Source organism: Parasteatoda tepidariorum, chromosome 1 (assembly GCF_982258835.1).
Source record: "Parasteatoda tepidariorum strain Cologne lab strain chromosome 1, Ptep-v5.0, whole genome shotgun sequence".
Taxonomy (NCBI): domain Eukaryota; kingdom Metazoa; phylum Arthropoda; class Arachnida; order Araneae; family Theridiidae; genus Parasteatoda; species Parasteatoda tepidariorum.
Genome location: NC_141755.1, coordinates 22900956 through 22928627, shown reverse-complemented (window position 1 = coordinate 22928627; position 27672 = coordinate 22900956). Strand labels below are relative to the sequence as shown.

The 27672-nt window shown below is 30.8% G+C and overlaps 1 protein-coding gene across 1 annotated transcript in view; it reads left to right on the top strand.

The window, feature by feature from the left end:
• Positions 1-26017, top strand: part of LOC147816313 (uncharacterized) — a 28073-nt gene extending 2056 nt beyond the window's left edge. Inside the window, exons 3-11 of the mRNA XM_087160314.1 lie at positions 1448-1555; positions 3853-4056; positions 6540-6587; positions 7967-8155; positions 10670-10717; positions 13296-13484; positions 14612-14659; positions 19977-20165; positions 24871-26017. Coding sequence (XP_087016440.1) covers positions 1448-1555; positions 3853-4056; positions 6540-6587; positions 7967-8155; positions 10670-10717; positions 13296-13484; positions 14612-14659; positions 19977-20165; positions 24871-25349 — 1502 coding nt within the window. The 3' untranslated portion in view covers positions 25350-26017. The remainder of the gene's footprint in view (positions 1-1447; positions 1556-3852; positions 4057-6539; positions 6588-7966; positions 8156-10669; positions 10718-13295; positions 13485-14611; positions 14660-19976; positions 20166-24870) is intronic.
• Positions 26018-27672: the final 1655 nt, after the last annotated feature.

The window sequence follows — 27672 nt, the reverse complement described above, 5'->3', positions numbered from 1 at the left end:
AAATATTAAAAAAATTAATTCATAGACATCTTCTAGATTTATTATTAAATGCCTTTTTTTGTTAAAAATCTATAAGTATTTTAAAGTTATCTAAGAAGACCATTTTATAAGTGATAAATGAATGCTAAGAATTCGGTAAAACAGGAAATCTGGATCATCTTTGTAGTTGGATCGATTGTGACAGAAGAAGACCATCGACAATTCATGAGACTCATTAAGTGTGGCGAACATTCATCCCTTCCTCAAATTGTCACTTATTTCAATGTCACTTATATCACTTCATCAGTTAATGTCAGCTGCTGAACTATTCAAGGAAACAATATTGATAAGGACTCATCTATTGGACAGTTGATGGCTAGCTGAGGCACGTTGTCTTGACTGGCGAGTCTCGCTTCAAACTGTGTGGAATGGATGTGCGTGCATAAATATGAAGTTAACGTCATGAATTCCTGTATCTTTCATGTCAGAAAGCAAGTGCTCAGGTTAGTGGAGCCTCTTCGTGATATGGTGGGTATGCAATTAGCAGGATATGAAATCCCTGATATGTCTCTGACTGGTAGTTAAGTATTCTATTCAATAATCTCTGCCCATTCATGTTCCTTTCAATGTCCGAAGGAGTTTCACGAGACCAGATGGGCAATGAGACACCTCTACACGTTGAGAGTAGCTACACGTTGAGAGTAGCTACACAGGAGCATTATCTTCTGACTTTAGACTGAGCCCCTGAATCGGCAGACATGGGAGATCATTTAGCGTGGTCTTGCAAAGTGCAATTCCGAAGAGATAACCAGCACGATATATTGATTTTGCAAGCCTGCAGGATTCACAGTTAGTATGAGTTTGCTCCAAATGCCTTCCAGCAACAATCGGTGAATCCATGTCCCGTCAGGACTTGGCGTGGACTTATTGTCAGCTTACACAGCATCAGGATGGTGTAACAATTTATTTTTCCGGTATATTTATTTGCGACCCCTGATGCACATAGTTTAATTTAATTTACTTTTGACACTAATTTTAAAATATATATCGACGTTGGTATTTGCGAACAGTTCTGTAAGACATTTTGTTCAACCAAACATCCAAATAAAGTGGTTTCCTCGATATGCAAAAAATTGTTTTGCTACTTCTTTATGTTTCCATATATTAAAAAAATTTATTCCTTTAAATTTACATAAATATCATAAATAGCATGTTATTGCACTTAAAAAAATTATAAAATAAAAATCAGTTTAAAATACTCAACTTTTAATTTATGAATATATCTTCAACTTTTCAAGGGAAAATATTACTTTCTACTAGCTAATATTTCTAAATTAATGATTAATATATTCTACATACCAAAAAATTATATTAAAAAACTAAAACTTACAATTTTTAATAATGGTGCTTAGTGAACATTTTCAATAATACATTCTGCAAAATGTATATAAATATTTACTTGTTCCAGGCGCAGTGTTGTGCTTAGCTATGGGTATCTTTTTATTGGATTCACATGTGGATGCTTCAGCTGTAAAATCTAAAAGCAGTTCTAAAGAAAGTTCCAAAGAAAGTAATAGTAAGTTTAGTTTTATAAATAAATTTTATATTATTTCTTATCTTGTATAATTACCTTGCATTATTACTTTGTTCGTGATTTTTCTTTGTGGCTTGCAGCACATTTTTTTTATATCTTATAATTTAAATTCCGATCTATATTAGGGTATTAAAGGTTCTAAAGATTCTAAGGTATTAAAAAGCTTTCTATTAAACCAAAAAACACGGGGTAAAAACTCTATATCAAAGTTTATAGCCTCCTCTGAAGGAGAAAAATTGCAATATGAAATTTGATAAATTTCTCGCAAAGGCAACCCCTTTAATGCATAAAACTTTCAAAGGAGTAAATTTCAATAATTGTATCCAATTTCAATCTCTTAAATCGGAAAAATCTTCATAAAATTCAAACATAAAGTTTTATTACAAGCACAAAATTACCCAATTGAGGAAGAAAAAACTTATACGTAAAATTATATAACATTATTCGATGAAGATTAAAAATCTCAGTACAAAATTTTATAACATTCTATAAAAGTAAAATGTCTCCACAAAGTATTTTATACGATCATTGCACTATCACTGGATGAAAAAGAAAAAAAACCATACAAAAAATTTTAAATAACCTACGACGATTAAAAAATCTTTGAATATTTTTGTTTTTAAATCTTACGAAAGTGAAAAATCTCGAAACAAAATTTTAAAACATTCTGGATAGGTAATAAAAACTCTATAAAGTTGTATAATAGCCTGAAGGCGATAAGTTGCTATATAAAATTTTAAACATCCTATGGAGATGAAAAATCCTAAAATTAAATTTTGTAACACGGTGAAGATGATAGCTTCTTACATAAAATTTTAAATCAACTCGTGGGGGTAAAATTTCCTACAAAAAATTACATTTTATAAAATCACGTGAAGAAGAAAATTTTCTTCGCAAAATTCTTTGTAAAAATTCAATAATATCCAATGAAAATTAAATACTTCAAAAACTGTATTTTCTAAGAAATTAAAAAAAAATATGTTTATGTTAGCGAAAGTTTTTTTTTTTAATACGACTGACTTGCGTTGAAAACTATAAGTTGTGTTGGTCATAAATAGGAATAATTTAGACTTTCTTCATACTTATTTTTTCTGATAAAAACACTGTTTTTCAATTATTTTGAATTTATGCTAAAGGAAAGTTTATTTTTTAGATACAAATAAGATACGGAATCGTTTTGCTTGTACAGAATTACCGAGGCAGCAGAGATTTTAACCCTAATACAATAATAATTAAATGGAACAAGTCATATTGTTAACAGAAAAAGGACGATTAAGGTGCAGGATGATGGGAAATTTATGCGAAAAATTAATAGTAAGAAGTAACTCGCGTGTCTTATTACGAATTTTAATCACACGCGTCACCTGTACTTAACTTTTATACAACTCTTTATTCATACGGGGAGACCACCTTTAGTTGCATCACGTGCTATTTCGATAAGGGGTGTCCCAAACAATTATCGGTGATTTAAGAAAACAATTAATGAAAACCAGAAAGCCATACGATTTGCTTATTTATTTCTGGTAAACTAGAATTTTATTCCTTTTTTATTGGTAACTCTTAAGACTAATTACAAAATTCGTTACCAGGTGACACTGCTGGCTGTGAGAAAACTAAAAGAATGCATTCTTCTAGCTACATTCAGACTATACTATTCCAACTGAAATACTTGCACGGATGCCTGCTTAGTTTGCATTTTGGCCAAAAATCGTTGTCGCTAAAATTATGGGTTTTCTAAATTATTTATTTTTTTCAAAAGGCAGCCCCATCCATCATCGAATTGTTTAACTAGTTTTGAGTTTTTGCGAAAATATATCTTACATTCAGATCAGAAAAAATCATACCTTACATATTTATCTACTTCCATTTTGTTTTCCTTTTTATTTATTTTCAAATTAATGGTCTTTTTCGATACACCCGAGGCACAGACTTGATTAAACCACTATATTATATCAATCCCGACGTTATTATACAGAATTTTCCAACTAAATATCGAAATTAGAACATGACAACATGAAATTAGAACAATAAAAACTTCAGCTGTATTAGCAATGTTATTGTCGTTGATGCAATAATAATAAATAAAAACAAAACATGAATTTTTTATGCACACGAGAACAGTTGAATTAGTTTAAAACTGTTAATATAGTTTCTGAAAACATTTAAAATCAAATTTTTAAACGAAACTTGATCAATAAATAGTTTTTTGTATAAATGTCATGCACAACTGTTATAAAATATTCTTTTAAGGTAAATAGCGTGTTTTCTGCATGTTTCAGATGATTCATTCAAGTGTCCATGCTTCGTGGGAATTTTACCTCATCCAAATGACTGTTCCAAGTACTACATGTGCGTATTCGGTTTTCCACGTTTGGGAACATGTGGAAAGAATTTTCTTTTTGACGGAGTCCATGATTGCAAAGTTGACGGAAAGTGCAAACCAGAGGAGGAAGTAAACTGTGGATCAAGGAAAAGACCGACAAGTAATTTAAGAGTTCGTTTTTTTTTTCCTGTAATCATACAAATGTTTACAATATTTACTCTAATTTCATGTCGCTAGACTTTGAGGAGCCATGAGGTAAATTATATTACGGGATCTTTTTAGTTCTCATCCTGCTAAGGTGCCCCTACGAAATAACTAAGGACTAAATATTTTATAATATTTAGCAATGAAGCGAGTATGCTTTTATTATTCAATGAAGTATACATATATTTTTCTCGAATGTTATTTCTAAAAATGAACAACTTTATTTTTTTTTTTCAAATACTATAGCATTGCTTATTTTTTTTAATCAGAAAAAAAGCTTTTTTTTTCAAATTGAATAATGTTGGACACAATTTGTCTTCCTACATATTTTTTCATTGCACTAATCAAATTCCTATTTCTCATTTTATAGAATATACTAGGTAAATACCCGTTTTTCTTATAGGGAGGAAAAAGAGCAAACTAACAATGAAACAGTATTAATAAAAATTACAAATTAATGCAAAAGACTAAGTATATACTGCTGAAAAACTTAATAATTCCATTTTCTTAAAATTTGTTATTATTTGTTCTTCTTACTGGTGATGTAACGTTATTAAATACAAAAAAAAAAATTCTTTTTTTTTCTAGACGTTCTCCACATTAAAAAGAAAATAAACTATATATAGAATCATTTTTCATAACGCTGTTGCTTAAAACCAACTCATAATAGTTAAAATTTACGACAGGCGAAAAATTTTCTACGATATTTATTCCTTTGGAGGGGAGTAGTATAGCCCTCAGTTCCCTTGTCTTCTGGATTGGATTCAAAATGACATGGATACGAAGTAGTATAGAGAAATAATGTGTTACTCCTTGTGTGTGAAAAATAATGTGCAGTTCCCTTGAACTTATAAGTATCGTTTATCCATTAATTTTGAATTTTGGAGCATGGCTTAGTTTTCAATTACTGTTTTGTTATTTCAATTTACCGTTGGTTTCAATTTATTTCGTTTTGTGGAAACGCTTTTCAAAAGCGTAACTATAAATAAATTAAATATGTGGTCTTAGACAACTTTAGAAATATTAATATATGTACATATATTCATGTTAATAGTGCATATATTCATAATAAAGACAAAAGGGATAAAAATAAAAAAGAGAAAAAGGAAGAGAATTAATAAGTTTTATTTATTGCGCATAAGCTACAAGCATGTAGATCTCATAAAATAAGTTTAAAATCTAAAGAATAAATTGAAAATAATAAAGATTAATTAAATGAGAAGAAGAAAAATTATTAAAATAAAATATTTTTAAAAAATATTTAAAGAATAATACTAAATTAAAAAGTGGGAAAACAAAAAATTTAAAGAAATAATCTCTTTATCAGCTCACACGATCATATCCGCAGAAAGGAGTACTTTCTAATATTGTATAGCCAAAGTAAAAAGAATACAAGAAGCTTGAATATTGAATGTTGAAAAGCAATATTTAAGAGACGAATAAAAACAAAAAACCTTAATTAAACATAACTACTCATCAAGGAGGGAGACAAGACTTAAAAGACGAAAGCCTGCTTGATTGCCGTTGGAGTGTTAGAAAAGGTGAAAAGTGATTATTCGAAACTACATCTAAGTTTCATTAGGGGATAAAATCCGTTTCGTTGTCTTTAACCTCACCTTCTTCAGTATTGATTCGTTAGATTTCAATAGAATTTCTATTTTTTCGTCACTGAAATACGGATTTTTCATGCATCTTTGACAAGGAGTTTAAAAATATACATTAATGGGGATCAATAAGGAACACTCTATTTTTTTTTATATAAATATGAAGTCAGTTAAATATCTGCAATAAAGGTCGCAAGCTAGTGTTGAATCATAAAAAAGAAAAACGTAATGAAAACTTCTTGAATTATTAACGATGAATGAGTGATTAAAGTCGTAAGAGATTGTTTGTTTGCCAAAAGAAACTGCAAAGTAATAAAAAATGCTTACTTGAGACAATTTGAAGCTCCCTCAAATCAACTGGATTTGATTTCCTCTAATCCAGCTTTGTTTCAAAGAATTTTGATAAGGTGTTTGTGTTTTCTCCCTGTTTAAAAATTTACTTATGATCTCTCTGAACTGTGCAAGCTTTTTCGTTTCATTTTTAAAAAGCTTTCTAAAATATATGCTATGGGCGGTGATTACAGAATCATTTTAATACTAGTTTATTTTTCATTCTAGATTAAATTTTAAAAATTCCATTTAATTTTATATATGTAAATTCCCAGTGCACAATTTTTATTTAATTTGTTCGTTTGAAATAATTCCATTTCCTTTTCACAATAAGTAAAACAAAATTCTATTAAAAACATCTATTTTGAAACAAATTTTGCCAACTGTGCTTTAGTAAAAAAAATACTTTATGCATCATTTTTTTATTATTATTATTCCATCTCTAGAATTGCATCAAAGTCATCATTCTACCTCGTTCGTAAAACAAAAAAAATTATTTTTTCAGATGACAAAATGACGACGGATGGGATAGTTGAAACCACAACTCCTAAAGGTAAATGTTTTTGTTTAATTTTTTCATAGCACATCGTTTTGAAATAAGAAATAAATTGTAAAATATTAATAACATTTGTGCTTTAAAAAAAGTTTATGCTTTAATATTTTGTTAAAATTTTAATACATGACAAAAATTTTTAACCTTGTAACTGTAAATGAATGGAGAATTTAGTGCAAACAATAACAAGAATCTTACACCGGAAAGGAATATTGAAAATTTCTAGTGAATACCTTCACTTTTGTCTCTGTTTACGAGAGGTGATATATTCTTAGAAGACCAGATTTTCAGTCCTTTTTATCTATAACTCCTAAGATTAGTTACAAAATTTATTACCTGGTGGCGCTGCTGACTGGGTGAAAACTAAAAGAATGCATTCTGCTACAATCCAGACAATTCGAGCTGAAATGGTTGCACAGATGCCTACTAGTTTGTACTTCTGCCAAACCACGTTCTCGCTACAAATGATGTTTCTTTTTACAACTATTATTTAATTTTTTTATAGGGCAGCGCCATCCGTCATCGAATTGTGGAACTAATTTTGAGTTTCAGTGAAAATATAAATCTCACATTTAGATCAGAAAAAAAAAACAAATCTTGCATATCTGTCTGTTTCTTTATTGATTTTCAAATCAAAAGTCATTTTTGATACAGGACTCATTCAGGCTTGAATAAACCACTATTTGCTATCACAACTCTCGAATACGCCACCTGGTGAGAAGATCGGTTCCATGTCTTAAACGTACTCCGTTCCCCCTCCTCCATTTCGCAGTTGTACAGGAATATATTACGATATTTTCCATTTTCTTAATATTTTTCGTATTTAACTGTCACAAATATTTTTTTTATTTTTTTTCTTTCAGAACTATGTTCAATGTAGTTTTCAGTACCATAAAGTTTCCTAACTTAAGATTTTAATCTATTTGAAAATCGAGAGACAAACTGAAGTACTCCCTTCTCCTATGACTCTCCATACGCTAATGATGAAAGCATGTGAATTGTTGCCATGAGTAGAGAGTTCTGCTCTACGCCACGTATCACCAATATTCTATCAAACTCATCAAAAAAATATATTATTGTACGGAATTTTCCTACTTAATATCGAAACTAAAATATGACGTTCTCTTAAAATTTCAGCTGTATTAACTATATTACTGTCGTTGTTGCCATAAAAATAAGTAAATGCCAAACATTACATTTTCATGCACTTGAGCACACTGAAATTAATTTAAAACTGTTAATACAGTTTCTGGAAAAATTTCGAAAATCACATTTGTACACAAAACCTGAGCAACAAATAGTTTTCTATATAAATGTTCGGCACAGCTCATATAAAAATATACTCTTAAGATAATTAGTGTATTTTTTGTATGTTACAGATGCTCCATTCGAGTGTCCAAGCTTCGGGGGATATTTTCCTGATCCAAATGACTGTTCCAAATACTACCAATGCACTTTCTTTTTTCCAAAATTGAGAACATGTGGAAATAATTTTCTTTTTGACGGAGTCAAAAAACAGTGTAAACCAGACGGGGAAGTGAATTGTGGATCAAGGAAAAGACCGACAAGTAATGAAAGATTTTTTTTCTTTCTGTGAGCATACAAATGTTTACAATATTTTCGTTAATTCCAGCTCGCTAAACTTTGAGGAACCCTAGGTGAGTCATTTTACGGGATGTTTTAAGTATTCATCCTGCTAAGGTGCCACTACGAAATAACTAAGGACTAAATATTTTGTAATATTTAGCGATCAAGCGAGTATGCTTTTATTATTCAATGAAGTATACATATATTTTTCTCGAATGTTATTTCTAAAAATGAACAACTTTACTTTTTTTTTTCAAATACTATGCCATCGCTTAATTTTTTTTAATCAGAAAAAACATACTTTTTTAAATTGAATAATGTTGGACACAGTTTGTCTTCAGCTATATGTTTTTCTACATATTTTTTCATTGCACTTAACAAATTCCTATTTCTCCTTTTATAGAATATACTAGGTAAATACCCGTTTTTCTTATAGGGGGGAAAAAGAGAAAACTAACAATGAAACGGTATTAATAAAAATTACAAAATAATGCAAAAGACTACGAATATACTGCTGAAGAACTTAATAATTCCATTTTCTTAAAATTTATTATTATTTGTTCTCCTTACAGGGGATTTAACGTTATTAAATAAATAAAAAAATAATAAAAAATAAAAAATAAATTAAAAAAAAAACTTTATTTTTTTTTTCTAGACGTTTTCCACATTAAAATGAAAATAAACTATATTTAGAATCATTTTTTATAACTCTGTTGCTCAAAACCAACTCATAATAGTCACAATTTACGACAGGCAAACGATTTTCTACGATATTTATTCCTTTCGAGGGGAGTGGTATAGCCCTCAATTCCATTGTCTTCTGGATTGGGTTCAAAATTACAATGATACGAAGTAGTATAGCTAAATAATGTGTTATTCCTTGTGTGTGAAAAATAATGTGCAGTTCCCTTGAACTTATAAGTATCGTTTATCATTAATTCTGAATTTTGGAACATTGGCTTAGTTTTCAATTACTGTTTTGTTATTTCAATTTGCCGTTGGTTTTAATTTATTTCGTTTTGTGGAAACGCTTTTCAAAAGCGAGACTATAAATAAATTAAATATGTGGTCTTAGACAACTTTAGAATTATTAATATATGTACATATATACATGTATATAAAAATAAAGACAAGAGGGATAAAAGAAAAAAGAGAAAAAGGAAGAAAATTAATAAGTTTTATTTATTGCGCCTAAACTGCAAGCATATAGATCTCATAAAATAAGTTTAAAATATAAAGAAAAGGTTGAAAATAATAAAGATTAATTAAATGAGAAGAAGAAAAATTATTAAAGTACAATATTTTTAAAAAATATTTAAGGAATAATAAATACTAAATTAGAAAACAAAAAATGTAAAGATATAATCTCTTCATCAGTTCACACGATCATATCCACGGAAAGGAGTGCTTTCTGATATTGTATTAATATAACCAAAACAAAAGGAAGACAAAAAGCATGAATATTGAATGTTACAAAGCCATATTTAAGAAAAGAATAAAAACAAAAAACCTTAACTAAATAAAACGACTCATCAAGGTGGGAAACAAGCCTTAAGCTTGATTGATTACCCTGTTCAAACTGAGAAAAGTTGAAAATTGATTATTCGAAACTACATCTAAGCTTCATTAGCCGAGAAAATCCGTTTCGTTGTCTTTAACCTCACCTTCTTCAGTATTGATTCGTTAGATTTCAATCGAATTTCTATTTTTTCGTCACTAAAATACGGATTTTTCATGCATCTTTGACAAGGAGTTTAAAAAGAGACATTTATGGTGTTCAATAAGGAACGCTCACTGATTTTTATTCCTTTTCAAATACGAAGTCAGTTAAATATCTTCAGCAAAGGTCGCAAGTTAGTGTTGAACCATAAAAACGAAAATCGAAACTTCTTGAATTATTAACGATGAATGATAGATTAAAAGCGTAAAAACTTGTTTGTTATCCTGAGGAAACAGCGAAGTAGTTAAAAATGCTTATTTGAAACACTTTTAAGCTTCCTCAAATCAATTGGTTTTCATTTTTTTTTCTAATCCTGCTTTGTTTCAAAGAATTTTGATAAAGTGTTTGTGTTTTCTCCTTGTTTAAATATTTATTTATGATCTCTCTGAACTGTGCAAGTTTTTTCACTTTATTTTTAAAAAGTTTTCTAAAATATATGTTATGGGCTGTGATTAGTGATTACAGATTAATTTTTATACTAGTTTATTTTTCATTTAAGATTAAATTTTCAAAATTCCATTTAGTTTTATATATGTAAATTCCCAGTGCACAATTTTTATTTAATTTGTTCGTTTGAAATAATTCCATTTCCTTTTCACAATAAGTAAAACAAAATTCTATTAAAAACATCTATTTTGAAACAAATTTTGCCAACTGTGCTTTAGTAAAAAAAATACTTTATGTATCATTTTTTTATTAATATTATTCCATCTCTAGAATTGCGTCAAAGTCATCTTTCTACCTCATTCGTGAAACAAAAAAATTATTTTTCCAGATGACAAAAGGACGACGGATGGGATAGTTGAAACCACAACTCCTAAAGGTAAATGTTTTTGTTTAATTTTTTCATAGCACATCGTTTTAAATTAAGAAATAAATTGTAAAATATTAATAACATTTGTGCTTTAAAAAAAGTTTATGCTTTAACATTTTGTTAAAATTTTAATACATGATAAAAATGTTTAACCTTGTAACTGTAAATGAATGGAGACTTTAGTGCAAACAATAACAAGAATTTAAAACCGGAAAGGAGTATAGAAAATTTCCAGTGAATACCTTACTTTTGTCTCTGTTTACGAGGGGCGTCATATTCTTAGAAGACCAGATTTTCATTCCTTTTTATCTATAACTCCTAAGATTAGTTACAAAATTTATTACCTGATGGCGCTGCTGACTGGGTAAAAACTAAAAGAATGCATTCTGCTATAATCCAGACAATTCGAGCTGAAATGGTTGCACAGATGCCTACTAGTTTGTACTTCTGCCAAACCACGTTCTCCCTACAAATGATGTTTCTTCATACAACTATTATTTAATTTTTTTATAGGGCAGCGCCAGTCCCGCAGTGGACTGATCGTTAAGACACGGTTCCCAGCAGATCACCGAAGTCAAGCATCACTGGCTACGGTCAGTGTGCGGGTGGGTGACCACTTGGATCAGTCTGCGTAGGGATCGAGGGTGTGCGGTATTGGTCCTCGTTAAACTGTGCTACCGTAAAGTGCTCGACTTCGCGCGCAGGTCGTCGGGCTACCGAAGCGGGGGTGCCATCCCTTCCGCAGAGGATCAAGATTGTGATGGCATGTCTTCGGATCATCCTCCGGGATGTTTCCCAGACCGTCCCCAATAGCCCATTGTGCAGCTCTAGTGCGACGTAAAGTAACAACAACAACAACAACTTATAGGGCAGCGCCATCCGTCATCAAATTGTGGAACTAATTTTGAGTTTCAGTGAAAATATAAATCTCACATTTAGATCAGAAAAAAAAAACTAATCTTGCATATCTATCTATTTCTTTATTTATTTTCAAATCAAAAGTCATTTTTGATACAGGACTCATTCAGACTTGAATAAACCACTATTTGCTATCACAACTCTCGAACACGCCACCTGGGGAGAAGATCGGTTCCATGTCTTGACCGTTCTCCTTTCCCCTTTCTCCTTTTCTCAGTTGTACAGGAATGTATTACGATATTTTCCATTTTCTTAATATTTTTAAATTTTTTTTTCATTTCAGAAGTATGCTCAATGTAGTTTTCAGTAGGGGAGAGTGGGGTCAATTGTAACAGGGTACGATTGTAACAGAGCAAAAATTTCGAGTGTCGGGTTCTGGATTTGGCTCCTAGGTGGCGCACAAGGTGTATTTAATAAATCTATATGTACACCCCTGCTGGCAACCATTTTTATTTACTTTTGAAAGAGTTACATCACAAAAGATATTTTCACGCTACGTAAGTACTTTTTCTGGTATTAGAATATTATATTGTAGCAAAGTAATTTTGCTTAAACAAATAAAAATTATTAGCCGAATATGTAAGTGGGCGCCTTAATTAGCATTTCAAGAGAAAAAAGATTAGTTTTGTTAATTAACTAGAATAGTTTTTTACAAATGAAGCTGAAATGGCGTCTTGGGGACGATTGTAACAATAAGTAAAGGGACGATTGTAACAGCTGAAAATAAAATTCATAATTTCAATTGCAATTGTTTAACCCCTTAGGTCCCATTTCTTATGTTTACAAACCATTACTTAACTCTTTAAGAACCACCAATAGTTTCCTATATCATCTATATTATGTTGCACGTGCATTATTTTATTTGTCACCTTTCACAGCATAAATTAAAATTTTTAACCCCTTAAAGTTAAAAGTTTAACCCTTTAGGTCTCTGGTCATTATTATTTTTATTCCTAAAATATCACTACTATTTTGATCAATAAAAATATATATCCCAACTACGATAATATGCATAATTAACTATGCTTTAGTTGAATTTATGAACTGTTACAATTGACTCCGTAAGTGGGGATAATTGTAACAAGTGCACGACTGTCAAAAATTGTTAATAACTAAAATAATAACATTTAAAATAAGGTATATATTTTTTTTTCTAGTAGAGGATAGTCTACTTTACTCGTCTTTCAATTAATACTAATAATATAGTGGAATTTTTGTTAGTTAAAAATAGTTAATTAAAAAATGTTACAATTGACCCCACTCTCCCCTACCATCAAGTTTCCTAACTTAAGATTTTAATCTATTTGAAAATCGAGAGACAAACTGAAGTACTCCCTACTCCTATGACTCTCCACACGCTAATGATGAAATCAGGCGAAGTGTTGCCATGAGTAGAAAGTTCTGCTCTACGCCACGTGTAGCCCATTTCGATCACCAATATTCTACCAAACTCGCCAAAAAATATATTATTGTACGGAATTTTCCTACTTAATATCGAAACTAAAATATGACGTTAACGTAAAACTGTTAATATAGTTTCTGGAAAAATTTCAAAAATCAAATTTGTGCACAAAACCTGAGCAACAAATAGTTTTTTATATAAATGTTCGGCACAGCTCATATAAAAAAATACTTTTAAGGTAATTAGTGTATTTTCTGTATGTTACAGATGTTCCATTCCAGTGTCCAAGCTTCGGGGGATATTTTCCTGATCCAAATGACTGTTCCAAATACTACCAATGCACTTTCTTTTCTCCAAGATTAAGAACATGTAGAAATAATTTTCTTTTTGACGGAGTCAAAAAACAGTGTAAACCAGGCGGGGAAGTGAATTGTGGATCAAGAAAAAGACCGACAAGTAACGAAAAAAATTTTTTTTCTGTGAGCATGCAAATGTTTACAATATTTGCGTTATTTCTAGCTCGCTAAACTTTGAGGAGTCCTAGGTAAGTCATTTTATGGGATGTTTTAAATATTCATCCTGCTAAGGTGCCACTACGAAATAACTAAGAACAAATTCAAGCGATCAAGCGAATACGTTTTTAATATTCAATGAAGTATGCATATATTTTTTTCGAATATTATCTCTAAAGAATAACTTTACATTTCTTACTTTTTTCCATCGCTTATTCTTTTTCAGAAAAACACATTTTTTAAATTGGATATTGTTGGGCACAGTTTGTCTTCCATTCATTATTGCCGTATGTGATGACGAAAGTGGTGAGTTCTTATCCAATTCAATACATATTTTTCCATTGCACTAATCAAATTCCTATTTCTCGTTTTATAGAATATGATAGCTAAATACCCGTTTTTCTTATAAGGTGGAAAAAGAGCAAACTATCAAAACTGGTATTAATAAAGATTACAAAATCATGCACAAGACTAAGCATAAGCTGACATGATAAGTAAAACTGAATAATTCCAATTTTTTCAAAATTTACTATTACTTGTTTTCCTTCCAATATTTAGAATCATTTTTCATTACGCTGTTGTTTGAAACTAACTCATTATATACAAGCAAAATATTTTTAATCTTGCTTTGTTTCAACGAATTCTGAAAAGTGTTAGCGTTTTCTCCTTGCTTAAATATTTATTCATGGTATCTCAACTGCGCATGTTTTTCACTTCCTTTTTAAAAAGTTTTCTAAAATATAGTTATGAGCGGTGATTACAGTACCATTTTTATATTAGTTTATGTTTCATCATAGATTAAATTTTAAAAATTCCATTAAGTTTTAGATATGTAAATCCACAGTACAAAATTTTTCTCTAATTTGTTCGTTTAAAATAATTCCATTTCCTTTTTTCAATAAGTAAAACAAAGTTTAATTAAAAATATCTATGTTCACACAAATTTTGCAAAATGTGCTTTGGTAAAAAAAAGATATATTATGCATAATTTTTTTTATCATTATTCTTTCCCTAGAATTGCATCAAAGTCATCTTTGTACCTCGTTCGTAACACAAATTTTTTTTTTCCAGATGACAAAATGACGACGAATGGTATAATTGGAACCACAACTCCTAAAGGTAAATTTTTTATTTAATTTTTTCATATAACTTTATTTTGAAATAAAAAATAAATTTTATAAGATTCGCATAATTTATTTTTAAAAAAATTATGCATTAACATTTCGTTAAAATTTTAATACATGATGAAAAAAGAAAACTCCATTTGGTCTAAAATTGAGCGCGAAGTTTTGAATTAAAGGCCATCTAGACTAGAGACACGTAGACGTGATGGGTCTCTCTCAGGCAAGGCACGAAGTACAGCACCCACAAGAAAATGTACTGTGTTAAGAGCCTCTAGATCACTTATTTCAGAGGTTAATGGACTTCACGATCGAGAATTGAAGCAAGCCTCAATTTGACACAAGAGCGTAGCCAGTTCTTCAAAATTCAGTATAGCTGAGCCGCATACTTTCAGCAGGTGTGTCTTGGTTGATTTAATGATGGACTCCCAGAGTCCGCCAAAATGAGATGTCGCAAGTGGAATAAAGTGTCATGAGATTTGAAGGTTGCTGGAAAAATCTTAGACTGAATTGTCTCGTACAATTTTGTACAGAGACTTCGAAAAGTTACTGGCTCCCTTAAAATTTGTGGCACTACCACTGTATACAACAGAGGGCAACCTTCGTCTCGCAATAAATCGACGAAAAGATGCTACGAAGGCTTTTGTTGACAAATCAGAGGCAAGTTCCAAGTGGACAGAATTCGTAGCTAAAGAGATGAAAAGTGCAATGTACGACTTTAGGATGTCTTTAGATCTGGGTAAATTTGGTTTGGTTGAAATTGGGCTTGCAGAGTCCAGCCCAACACGTTGGAAAGGTTTTAATGGAATAACTCGTTCATGAAGCAAATTGGCCATGAGCTGGCTTGTGCAAACAGCATTTACATTTGAACAAGTTATACAGCATCTAAGAATTTTTTTTCCATGCTTCTTCCAGCTGGAAACTAAAATTTTTGTCGAATTAAAGATAAAACAATGGAGGTGCCAGAATGTAACAGAAGCTTATAAATAGTATTTTATAATGAGATTGACTAAATAATGACTTCGGGGTAAAAGAATGGGATGTTTGGCCGACAGAGTCAGATTTGAATTTTTGAATCTCCCTCCAATTCTTAAGACCTTGTCAGAGTCTAGAAAGGGTTATGGTTATGAAAGGGTTAGGAATTTTAAAGTTTCTTGAAACACAGCCTTTAGTTTTAATTGACCTCATTTCAGCATTGAAATTTACCCTTTAAATTTCTTTAATAATGACAATAGGAGAATTATCCAGTTCTCAAACTAGAAGACTACCCTTAATCTTACTTTCTGAATTTCTCGAGCTGAAAATGAATCTTTTACACCAAGCAATCACTCTTATTAATTTGCTGAATGATGAATATTTTTGAATTAAATCTTGAATGGAATTACTTTCAACTGATGAGGCGTGTATTATAGAGTCAGGGATGGAAGTGTGAACATAGTTTGGCTTCAATAAATGCTGAATTTGCATTAGTCAGCCGATCTGGACCCTGTCACTAAAGTTTCAAGTCCATCAGCTTCTTCGGAAAATATTCCTCGAGAGGCACTGTCGGCAGTATTGGAATGACCAGAGACGTGATGCCAAGTTATTGATTCAGTCAAAGATGTGATCGTGGCTACTTTTTTCTGACAAATTGATCTTTTAATGAATCTGATCGTATCCAGCTAAAAATTATTTCTGAATCCATGCAACGTAGAACTTGATCCAAGAATTTATTCATCGATCTTGAAATTGTATCAAACAATTTAGATAGCAGATGCACTGCCTATAATTTAATACGTGGGAGTGAAATTGCTCTCAATGGAACTACCCTTGTTTTAGCTGTCACGATGCTGACAGCAGGGGCAAACGCGGGGGGGGTAGGGGTTTAAACACCCCCCCTTGAGCTCAGACAAAGTGAATTTTCAAAATAATACAGACAAAAATAAAAATTTTAGCAGAAATTATGCGGGCTATAATTTTTTAAGACTATAGATTTTTATTTGCCTTATGCCTACTTTTTTTTCTCACGGTATTTCTCAGTATACTGAAAAAACATTTACAATAATAGGGTTATACTTTTGAAACCAAATTCACGTGATACTGTTACGGGCGATCCCCGATCGCTGTTTCCTTTCTGTCCTGCCAGTCGCGATAGTTTTCGAGACTGGCTAGCATTCCCGAGGTCTGGAATCGTAGACGTTCTGTCGTCTTTGAGACAATTTGAGAATTTAGTAGTTGCGGTAAAAAAAAGTTATATGAAAGGGGGAACGGAGTACAGTGAAGTAAGTTATTCAAACTGAGAATTATCTCTGCCACTTGTCTTTCGGAGCTCATCGCTAAATCTGTTTTGTTTTGGAGATACTGTTCTCGTTGAAGTATTTCATTACAGCTCGAAGCTTTGAGATCGTAGCTTAGCGGATATTTCTGTGCCAATATATATGTATATATTTTTACTGTTCTTGGATCTTTAGGATGTCAAAACGCAAGAATTTCAAAAAATTTAATTACTTTGAGAAAAAGTCACGATTAGAAATTAGTGAGGGGACAGCATCTAGTACCAATGTAAGTTTTTCTGTTGAAGAGAAATGTACTTCCGTTGACGAAAACTTTTCTAGCGTAATAAAATCTGATGAATGTGAAAGTGGCCCTCAAAGTGTTACTTCCCACCCATATGACATTGGACTTTTTTCGGAAGATAATACATGCGAGGATAAAAAACTGGATGTACTAAAAAAATTTTGGGAACCAAATCCAGCTTTTTTTTTCCTGAAAAAGGAAAAAGAAAATTGAAATTTCAGTACAAATGGTTTTATCACTGGGAATGGCTTGCATATTCAGAGGTTAAGGGTGGTGCTTTTTGCAAATTTTGTGTACTTTTCGCCCCAAGTGGTGCCGATTCTGGAAAGCAACCTTTAGGCCATCTGTGCAATGCAAAATTTGACAACTGGAAAAATGCTGTAGAGTGATTTTCTGAACACGAGAAATGTCTTTATCACAAAAAATCGATCGGAACTGCTGGGACATTAAACGATATTTTACTTAGAAAGATGAAGCTGACAGTGCAGCAAGCAGAAGAAAATTAGAAAATAGAAAAAACATTACTCTAATCATTGAAACCATCCTATTTTGTGGAAATTAAGGTCTCGCTCTAAGAGGACATAAAGATTAGGGAATAATTGCTGAACAACCAGGTGAAGAGAATGACAAAAATTTTCGGGCATTGCTTCGTTTCCGGAGTAAGAACGATTCGACTCTTAAGAACATTTTAGAGTCAAGCAGAAAAAATGCTCAGTATACCACGCCTCGATTTCAGAACTTATTGAGGTTTGCAATATTTTAATCCTGCAAAAACTAGTCAGCAAGATTAATGATGCAACTTGATTTTCCATTCTTGCAGATGAAACAACTGATATTGCAGGTATAGAGCAATTATCGTTTTGCGTTCGATATGTCGATAAAAAAAAATTTAACATCACCGAACAGCATGACTTAACCAGAAAAGCAATAGCAACAACAATGTTAGACCAATTACAGTCTATGAAAGTTGATATAAAAAAGTTACGTGGACAGGGGTACGGTGGTGCTGCATCAATGAGTGGAAAAATTAATGGTGTACAAGCCCACGTAAGAAGTATTGTCCGATCAGCACTCTATGTACATTGCTCTGCTCATAGCCTCAATTTGGCTGTATCAAATGCATGCGAAATAACTGGCATTAGAAATTGCTTAGGGACAATTAAAACATTATACGACTTTTTAAATACGCCAAAAAGACAGTATGTCCTATCTTCAGCAATAGAGGAGATGGAAACCAGCTCTAAGAGGGAGAAAATTAAACAGCTATGTGCAACCCGTTGGATGGAAAGATACGACCCAGTAACCGCTGTGGTGGAACTTTTCGAGCTTATCGCTGAAACACTACAAAAAAATATCAGAATGGAGGGATAAGGAATCAGCTACCCAAGCTAATTCTTTACTGTGCACAGTATCTAATTGCCAGTTCGTAATATCTCTTTTGTGCATTTTACAAAGTTTTCACCATAACAATCCATCTTTGTAGATACCTACAAAAACCAAGCATAGATTTGATAGAGGCAGTGAGTCTTGCAGAAGATATCATTAAAGATCTGAAATTAATGCGTGAAAATGCCACTGAAACATTCTCTGATATATTCAGCTCTTCTTCTCTTATGCTAACAAGCATTGGATCTTCCACTTCCATACAAATCCCTAGAATAACGGGGTACAGAAAAATCGCGATAATTTTCCCTCATCGACACCCTAAACATATTTCAGATTTAGTGCTTTTATTCCATTCATAGAAAATTTTATAACACAATTAGACTTAAGATTTGTATCGCATCGTGATATTTTGAAAGGATTTCAGTGTCTTCTACCTGCCGATCCTTTCATTTGCCAACCTTCAAACATAAAAGATTTTGAAGCATTGGTGGAATCATGCACTCAATATTTGGATACCTGTAAAGAAAGCCTTAAGTCTGAACTAAAATTCTGGTATAAAAGATTAAAAAGGATTAGTGAAGACGGAGGTAGTGTTCCAAAAACTGTGGCGGATGCTCTGCGAGTGCAAACGAAAGATCCCTTTCGACTTTACGCCGTTTGAAGACTTATTTACGCAACTCAACGGGAAATAATAGAATGAATGGATTGGAGCTTTTAAGCATTCATAGAAAATTTACCCCAGCTGTAGAAGACATTTTAAACGAACTTGCGAAAAAAAACCGTCATTTGGATATTACTGTATAAATCAATAAATTTTTAGCATGTTTGTATACTGGTTTAATTCCCTATTTGTTGGTAAGTTATTTTTTGGTTAAATTCAATGGTTTTCTATGGAATATTCACATTTATACGATTATTATTTAGGTAGCTATTACAGTATGAGTAGATTTTTCTGGCTTGATTAATTCCTACTTTTTAAAAAAAATAAAATATTTTACCTCTTATTATGAAAAAAATTATATTCTTAAACTTAAAAAATAAGAACAAAATTTAACTAAACAATGTTGTCTAAACAGAAAGTCAAAATTGTCTAGCTGCCTAAATTAGGGAAATAATAGTGCTTTATTACAGCTGTATTAACGATGTTGCTGTCGTTGTTGCCATAAAAATAAGTAAATACCAAACATGACATTTTCACGCACTTGAGCACACTGAAATTAGTTTAAAACTGTTAATATAATTTCTGGAAAAATTTCAAAAGTCACATTTGTACACAAAACCTGAGCAACAAATAGTTTTCTATACAAATGTTCGGCACAGCTCATATAAAAATATACTTTTAAGGTAATTAGTGTATTTTCTGTATGTTACAGATGTTCCATTCCAGTGTCCAAGCTTCGGGGGATATTTTCCTGATCCAAATGACTGTTCCAAATACTACCAATGCACTTTCTTTTTTCCAAAATTGAGAACATGTGGAAATAATTTTCTTTTTGACGGAGTCAAAAAACAGTGTAAACCAGGCGGGGAAGTGAATTGTGGATCAAGAAAAAGACCGACAAGTAATGAAAGATTTTTTTTCTCCTGTGAGCATACAAATGTTTACAATATTTGCGTTAATTCCAGCTCGCTAAACTTTGAGGAACCCTAGGTGAGTCATTTTAAGGCGACAAGGGACTTTCAAATTTTTTTTTTGTAATTATGAAGGGATTTGCTTGAAATTTTCAGAATACATTTATATTGTTAAAAACAACTTTTATTCAAAATTTCAAAGAAATGTTTCAAAATTTAAGAAATTAAAAAATTATAATTTTTGATTTTTTTATGTTTTTTTATATTACTCCTCGCGTCTGAAATTTTGTCAAAATGACAAAATTCTTTTAAAATATTACATATTACGTAATATTGAAAAAATTGTTGGGAGTACTTTTTTTATTTTTTATTATAGAAAGAAATAACATTAAAAAAAAAGTAAAAAACCTACATTTTTAGGAAAAAATCATCATACCTCTATAAAATATCATGTATTAAAAAAATTCTATTCACTTAATTCAAAAAAAAAACTTTTCCAACAAAATGTTAATAATATCCATCAATATATAGCATTAAATTCTCAGGTCAATAGAACGAAAATTCATTACGCTGGAACAGTTTGAAATTTGTAAATTTGTCAAAAAAGACATTTTGAGAAAAAAGACATTTAATACTTTTTCATTGCAAATTTTACTTCTGAACAAATATTTTTTGTTTTTAATATAAATACCTATAAATATTGTCTAATGAAATAGTTTAATAATAATAGACTTTAAATTTCTTTAAAAAAATTAACAAAATATTTAACTAATTTAAAATTAATTTTAAACTAAACTAATTTTAACAGTTACCTGCATTCAAAAAAAGGTAAACAAAGGGATGTGGTCAAAACTGAAATGGTCATAACTTCATCAGTTTTGCTCTTATTCCAGAAATTTTTTTTTTTAAATGTTCAGTTAAATGCCAAGATTTCAGAAATATAAAATGTAAAATATCGATTTTTTGACAAATTTTTGCTTCTTTGAAAGTCCCTTGTCACCTTAAGGGATGTTTTAAGTATTCAACCTGTTAAGGTGCCACAACGAAATAACTAAGAACAAAATATTTTAAAATATTTAGCTATCAAGCGAATACGTTTTTAATATTCAATGAAGTATACATATATTTTTCTCGAATGTTATTTCTAGAAATGAACAGCTTCACTTCAAATATTGTGACATTCCTCTTTTTTTATTATCAGAAAATCTTATTTTCTAAATTGGATAATGTTCAGCACCATTCATTTTTGCCATGTGTCATGACAGAAGTGGTGAGTTCTTATCAAATTCAATACATCGCACTAATCAAGTTACTATTTCTCTTTTTATCGAATGTACTAGCTAAATACCCATTTTTCTTATAGTGGGGAGAAAGAGAAAATTATAAGAAACGGTAACGGTACTAATATATATTACAAAATCATGCACAAGACTAAGATGCAAGACTACTGATGTAATAAACAAAACTAAATAATTCCAATTTCTTTTTTTAAATTTAATATTACATGTTCTTCGTCCAACTATTTAAAATCATTTTTCATAACGCTGCTGCTTGAAGCCAACTCATAAGAGTCAAAATTTACGACAGGCAAGCAATTTTCTATTTTATTTATTCCTTTCGGAGTGATGGCATAGCCATGAAAATTGTCTTCCACAAAGGCTAGTCCACCGCCAAATGCTTGTTCCCTCACTACCTTGTCTTCTGAATTGGGTTCAAAATTACGAGGAAACGGAGTAGTACAGAAAAATAATGAGTTGTTCTCTTGAACGGATAAGCATCATCTATCCATTAATTTTTCATTTTAGTAATTTTTAGCTTTTTTTCTGCTATTTTACCTCTGATTATAAATTAACATTAACGTGCTTATACACACACACACATATATATATATATATATATATATATATATATATATATAAACACAAATTAACATGAAAAACATGAATAAAATAAAAATAAAAAACTAAATGGTAGAGAAACAAGAATGGTAAAGGCAAATAGTCGTTGTCAAGACACATCTAATTGCCATAAATAAATGCGATATTTCTGAATAAAGAATAATTATCCTAAGATAAAAATTATTCTTTATATGTGTCGATATCGCAAAAACCTAATGTTGTAAAAAATCATGAAATAAAAGAAAAATGCAAAAGGAAATCAAACTTACCGGCGTGAATTAAAACGCGGTTTAGGTTTAAAAGTACAATGATAAAACAGTTAACAAAAATCGCGAAGATGTAAAATATTGCTTATAGCTTGAATCGAATATAATAAATTTAAAAAAAAAACATTTGATCGAAGAAGAAGAAAAAATGTTTAGGTAAAATATTAGTGCTGCCATCTATGAGAAACAATTAGTAAAAAGGTAATAAAATTGAAATAAAAAAAAATGTTTAACGGATTGAATAAATTAGCAGTCTTAAAAAAAAAAAAAAAAAAATCATTAATAGGGAAATTAATTTAAAAGTCAGTCTGTCAGGATAGAAAGCCGTTTATAGACTCATCCTTCATTCAAAAAATCTAACATAATTTTACAGAATACACATATCCATCTTTCATAGGGTGACTTATTTAAAAATCAGAGCCTGCATACAGGAATAGAAAACCGTTTATAGGTTTTATTCTTCATTCATACAACCTTACATAATTTTAAAGTATACACGTATCACCTGCATTCATTTGGGGTGGTTCTTTACGAACCAGAGCCCATTCCACTTATACAAAAATAAAAATAATTAAATAAATAAATAAACTGTTTATTATACTGGACAATTAAAATTAAATTAATTTTAAGAGGCTACAAATATTAAAAAGTAACTAAAAAATATTTAACTAATCCAGTATAAAAGGTCATACATCCAAACTATTCCGTCCAGTGGCTTTAGGAATAGTTTATCATAGTTAGTTCCTACCTTGAAAAAATCAGAGCTTATTCTTAAAACAGAAAAATTAAATAAAAATTAAAAATTAATGTACCAAGTTTTTTAAGATTTTTTTAAAATAGAAATTAAGAAATGAACTAGGAAAATGGCTATTAATTAAATCGTTTTTATATATATCAGTATCTAATAAAAACTCGTTATAGTTAGAATTATTCCTGTAAAATCTATGAATTTGATTGGCAATAATATTAGAAAAAACCTTATTGGCTAAGTTAGAGTTGAAATCTATGCATTTTTTAACTGGAAATTTAAATTCATTTCTTTTGTCAAAAAGTTTAAATGTAATATTTTTATCTGCATTAATATTAAGAGTCAAATCTAAAAAATTTGCTGAAGAATTACTATTATTTGTTTTATTAAGAATTAATTCATTTGGATAAATATGTTTTGCTAGAATATCGAAATCATTAAAATTAATAACTAATAGATCATCGACGCCCGGTGGCTGAGTGGTAGCGCTTCGCGCTGCCGTGCCAGAGGTCCTTGGTTCGATCCTTGGGCCGGGCAAGGCCGACTCAGCCTTTCATCCCTTCAGTGGGTCGATAAAATGAGTACCAAGCATGCTTGGGAACTAACACTGGGGGCTCCGCGTTCGGCTGACCACCTGACCGGAACATATGCTCCTGCACCCCAGAGCCCAAGGTCAAGAAAACTGAGATGGGCACAGTCGGCCTTGGCCCTCTTAATGGGCTGTCGCGCCACTGAGTTAGTTAGTAATAGATCATCAATGAATCTGAGAAAGAGAGAATCAATTGGAAGATTAACATGTGATTTTACAAATCTATATTCTTGTAGAAAAAGAAAAATATTGCAGATATATATATATATATATATAACATTCGTGTGGCATCACTAATCATAAAAAGATTTTAAGATAAATGTTGTGCCAGGTACATATTTGGGGCTTTTTTCTACGCAATACATTTGCAAATCTTAGACAATCCTCTTCCATCTACTCCCATCCTTACAAAAAGAAATTTTCCACTTTTAATGCTAGTTATTAATATTTTTAATATAAACTATATGCCTAACTTAAAAGCTACCTATTAGGTATGTAAAAACCTTTCTCTGGCAAGAGGGGTCAAAGATATCAGACTACAGCTACATAATTTTGTGACCAAAGGCATGATTTTGGACGTGTGGTCAGATTTACTTCTTTGAAGAGCTGGTTCCCATCGATCTGAATATATGCGGGCTTTAAACTGCTGCCATGGATAGAATCCCAGATCTACACATTGATACCACTGAGCCATGGTTGCTCTTAAATTATGTAACATGTTGCAATTCAAAAAGAACATACTACTCTATACTAAATTATAAATTGTCCATAAATAAAAATACCAAATTCAATCTATTTTTGGGGATAATTAGGCAATTTTCAAATGAACTAATACAGCTAAGTCTCTAAACCCATGCATTTTTTTATTATTATTTTTATTGAACATTAAAAAGCTTCACAACATGGAGGAAAAAAATAACACAAATTAAAAATAATATTTTATTTAGTACTTACGATTTTTTTATCGTCTCAGTTAGCCATCGTTGGTCTAATTTAATATAGTAAAATTATAACAGTTGCGATAACAAATAGAATGTATGCTTATAGATGATAGAGAGTAAAGTAGGTCATGAAATTCCGTATGATCTGGTAATTCTCTCATGGCAGGTGAAGGTGATTTCTTTTATAATGTAACAAAATTGTGTAACATCTATCTTATAAAAAATGAAACAATAATTTTTTTTATAAATTTAGGTGAAACCACAGTCGGTACAACTCCCATACCAACAACACCAGAACCTACTACAACCACCTGCACCCCACCAACCACTCCACAGCCAACCACGACCCCGCCCACCACTACACAGCCAACCACCACCCCACCCACCACTACACAACCAACCACCCCACTTACCACTACACAGCCAACCACCATCCCTCCCACGACTATACAACCAACTACTACCCCACCCACCACTGCACAGCCAACCACTCCAACTCCAAAACCAACTGGGCCACCTGAAACAGATTGTGATGAGGATGATTTGGATTGCATCATTAAAGAAACTGGTGATATTTCTGTATGGTTTGAATGCCCAGAAGCAATTGGAGCCTATCGCCATCCAAGTAGCAATAAGCTCTTCATTTTCTGTAAGAATTGGAAGCCCCTTGTGAAGAAGTGTGGTCAAAAATCAGTGTATTCTGAACAAATGAGAACTTGCGTTAGGCCTTAAGATGAAGAAAAAGAAAGATTTTATTTTATTTTGTTTTAATTTAATTTTACTTAATTTTATTTTATTTTATTTTATTACGTTGAAGTAATACTTGGTTTTTTGGTTCATAGTTATGTAAAAAGAATCAAAAATACTGCCCTTTATATAAATAAATCTTAATATAATAAATGTTTATTACAAAAATATTTGCTGCAGAATTCAATATTTATGCTGTACTAATAAATGAAACTTTGTGCGAGTATCTTTGTGTTTCACTCATAGCTCCCCTGAACGGTTCATACTAGGATCCTAAAATTTGGATAATGGGTGCAAGGGGAAATTTTGAGTTTCTTTCCAACTATGTAAAAGATGACATCAGAAATATTAAAGCTTTATTTATTTAAAAACAAGTTATTTTGGGAGTTTATTGCACATTTTTTTAAATAATTATTTTTCTTTGATTCCCTGACGAATGACCAACCCTTACCACTTACCACTCCAATTATTAATCCACTCCAACTCCAAAACCAATTGGACCACCCGAAGCAGATTGTGATAAGGATGATTTGGATTGCATCAGTAAAGAAACTAGCGAGATCTTTGCATGGTTTGAATGCCCAGAGGCAGTTGGTGCCCATCGCCATCCAAGTAGCAATAAGCTCTTCATTTTCTGTAAGAATTGGAAACCGTTTGTGAAGAAGTGTGGTCCGAAATTAGTGTATTCTGAACGAATAAGAACTTGCGTTACGCAGTATAATGCGAAAAAAAAAGCTTTTTTTTAAAATTTATTACGTAATAAGAGATTTTTTTCGTTCAATTTGAAGGATCATGATTCAAACTTTTTAGGACAAAATGAGCATAGGAAATTTAAAACTCCTTTCCTTTTTTTTTTAACACGATAATTCTAAAAGCATTCACATGTAAGTACCACATCCCCATAGAAAGCTTTGAAAATTTTTGGTATTAAAGCTGCAAAGAAGTTATTAACTTCCATCTCCTCATTTTGGTCTATCCGAATGTTCAATGGGTAAAAACGACACCATTTCTAAAAGCTTCAATCATAGTCTTTTAAATTATACCAATTGTTTTCAAAAACGTTTCCTGTTAAAAGAATGATTATTTTTATAAAGTTAATACAAACGTGTTCTAGTAATTTTTCACCCATCTGTACTTGTCTAAACTTTTAATAAATTAATGTGTAGTAATAACATTTTCAGTTTTAATTGTATTTTGCTGAAAATCATTTTTACCCTTTCTTTCATCCTCCTTTTAATTTCTAATTTGTTTATTTTAAGCATACGATGCATTTCTCAGAACTTTGAAAAATTTCACTTCAATAGTTTTATTCTTTCTTTTAATACTTGAAAAACTCAGTAGAAAAACGGTTTATGCTCGTAAGAGTTGATTCGAAGAAAAAAGGTATAATAACTCAAAGCTAATAACAATTTTTCGCATAATTGATTTGTCAACACTCAGTAATCCTCAAGACAAGAGAGGTGCTCATCCAATTGTCATTTTTGTGAAAAATGAACATAAACTGTTCTTTCCCCTTGGTTTTCATTTACTTTATTAATTTATCTACTTTAAATCCTAAAAGAAATGTTGGTGGTTTTTGATAGAAATTATGAAACTATAATTAAAACTTATGTAAATCATTTGTGGCAAAAAATATAAAGAACAATTATGAAAAAACCACAGCCTATTTCTCCAAATGATTTCTAAAATAAAAGGCCAAATTTTTAAACAAAACACATACATAAAGACATACTTGGAAACATTTGTAATAAAATACTAATAGTTGTAGCAAACTACAAAAATAAATAAAATTTAATAAATAGAAAGATATGAAAGATATAGAAAGATATAAAATATTTATATCTTTCTAATATTCTAAAATTATACAAAATAACTTTAAATTTTCTGGTTTTCTGATGTTACCTAATGTACTACTGGGGTGCATTCGTAATAAAATAATATTAGTTGTAGCAAACTACAAAAATAACGTAGCTTTTCCGACAACTAAGATTCTATTTTCTAGATAGAGGCTACCTCTCATATGTTAATAGTTAATTAATAATTCAAAAATTATAATATTCAAGGACTCTCAATTATTAACTCGTATTTTTTAAAGTATTTTAAACCTTTAAAATGGGACTTAGTTTTTTAATAATTTGTTAAAAATGTGATTAGTAATAATTTTATGAAAAGCAAAATTGGAAGAAAAAAAATCTTACATTTCCGCATAAGATAACTGTGTCAATCTTTTTTTTAAAAAAAATAATTTGAAGTGCAGATTTTGATTGCGTCAATTGAATTCAAAGATAGTAAATAAATCACGTTGCAA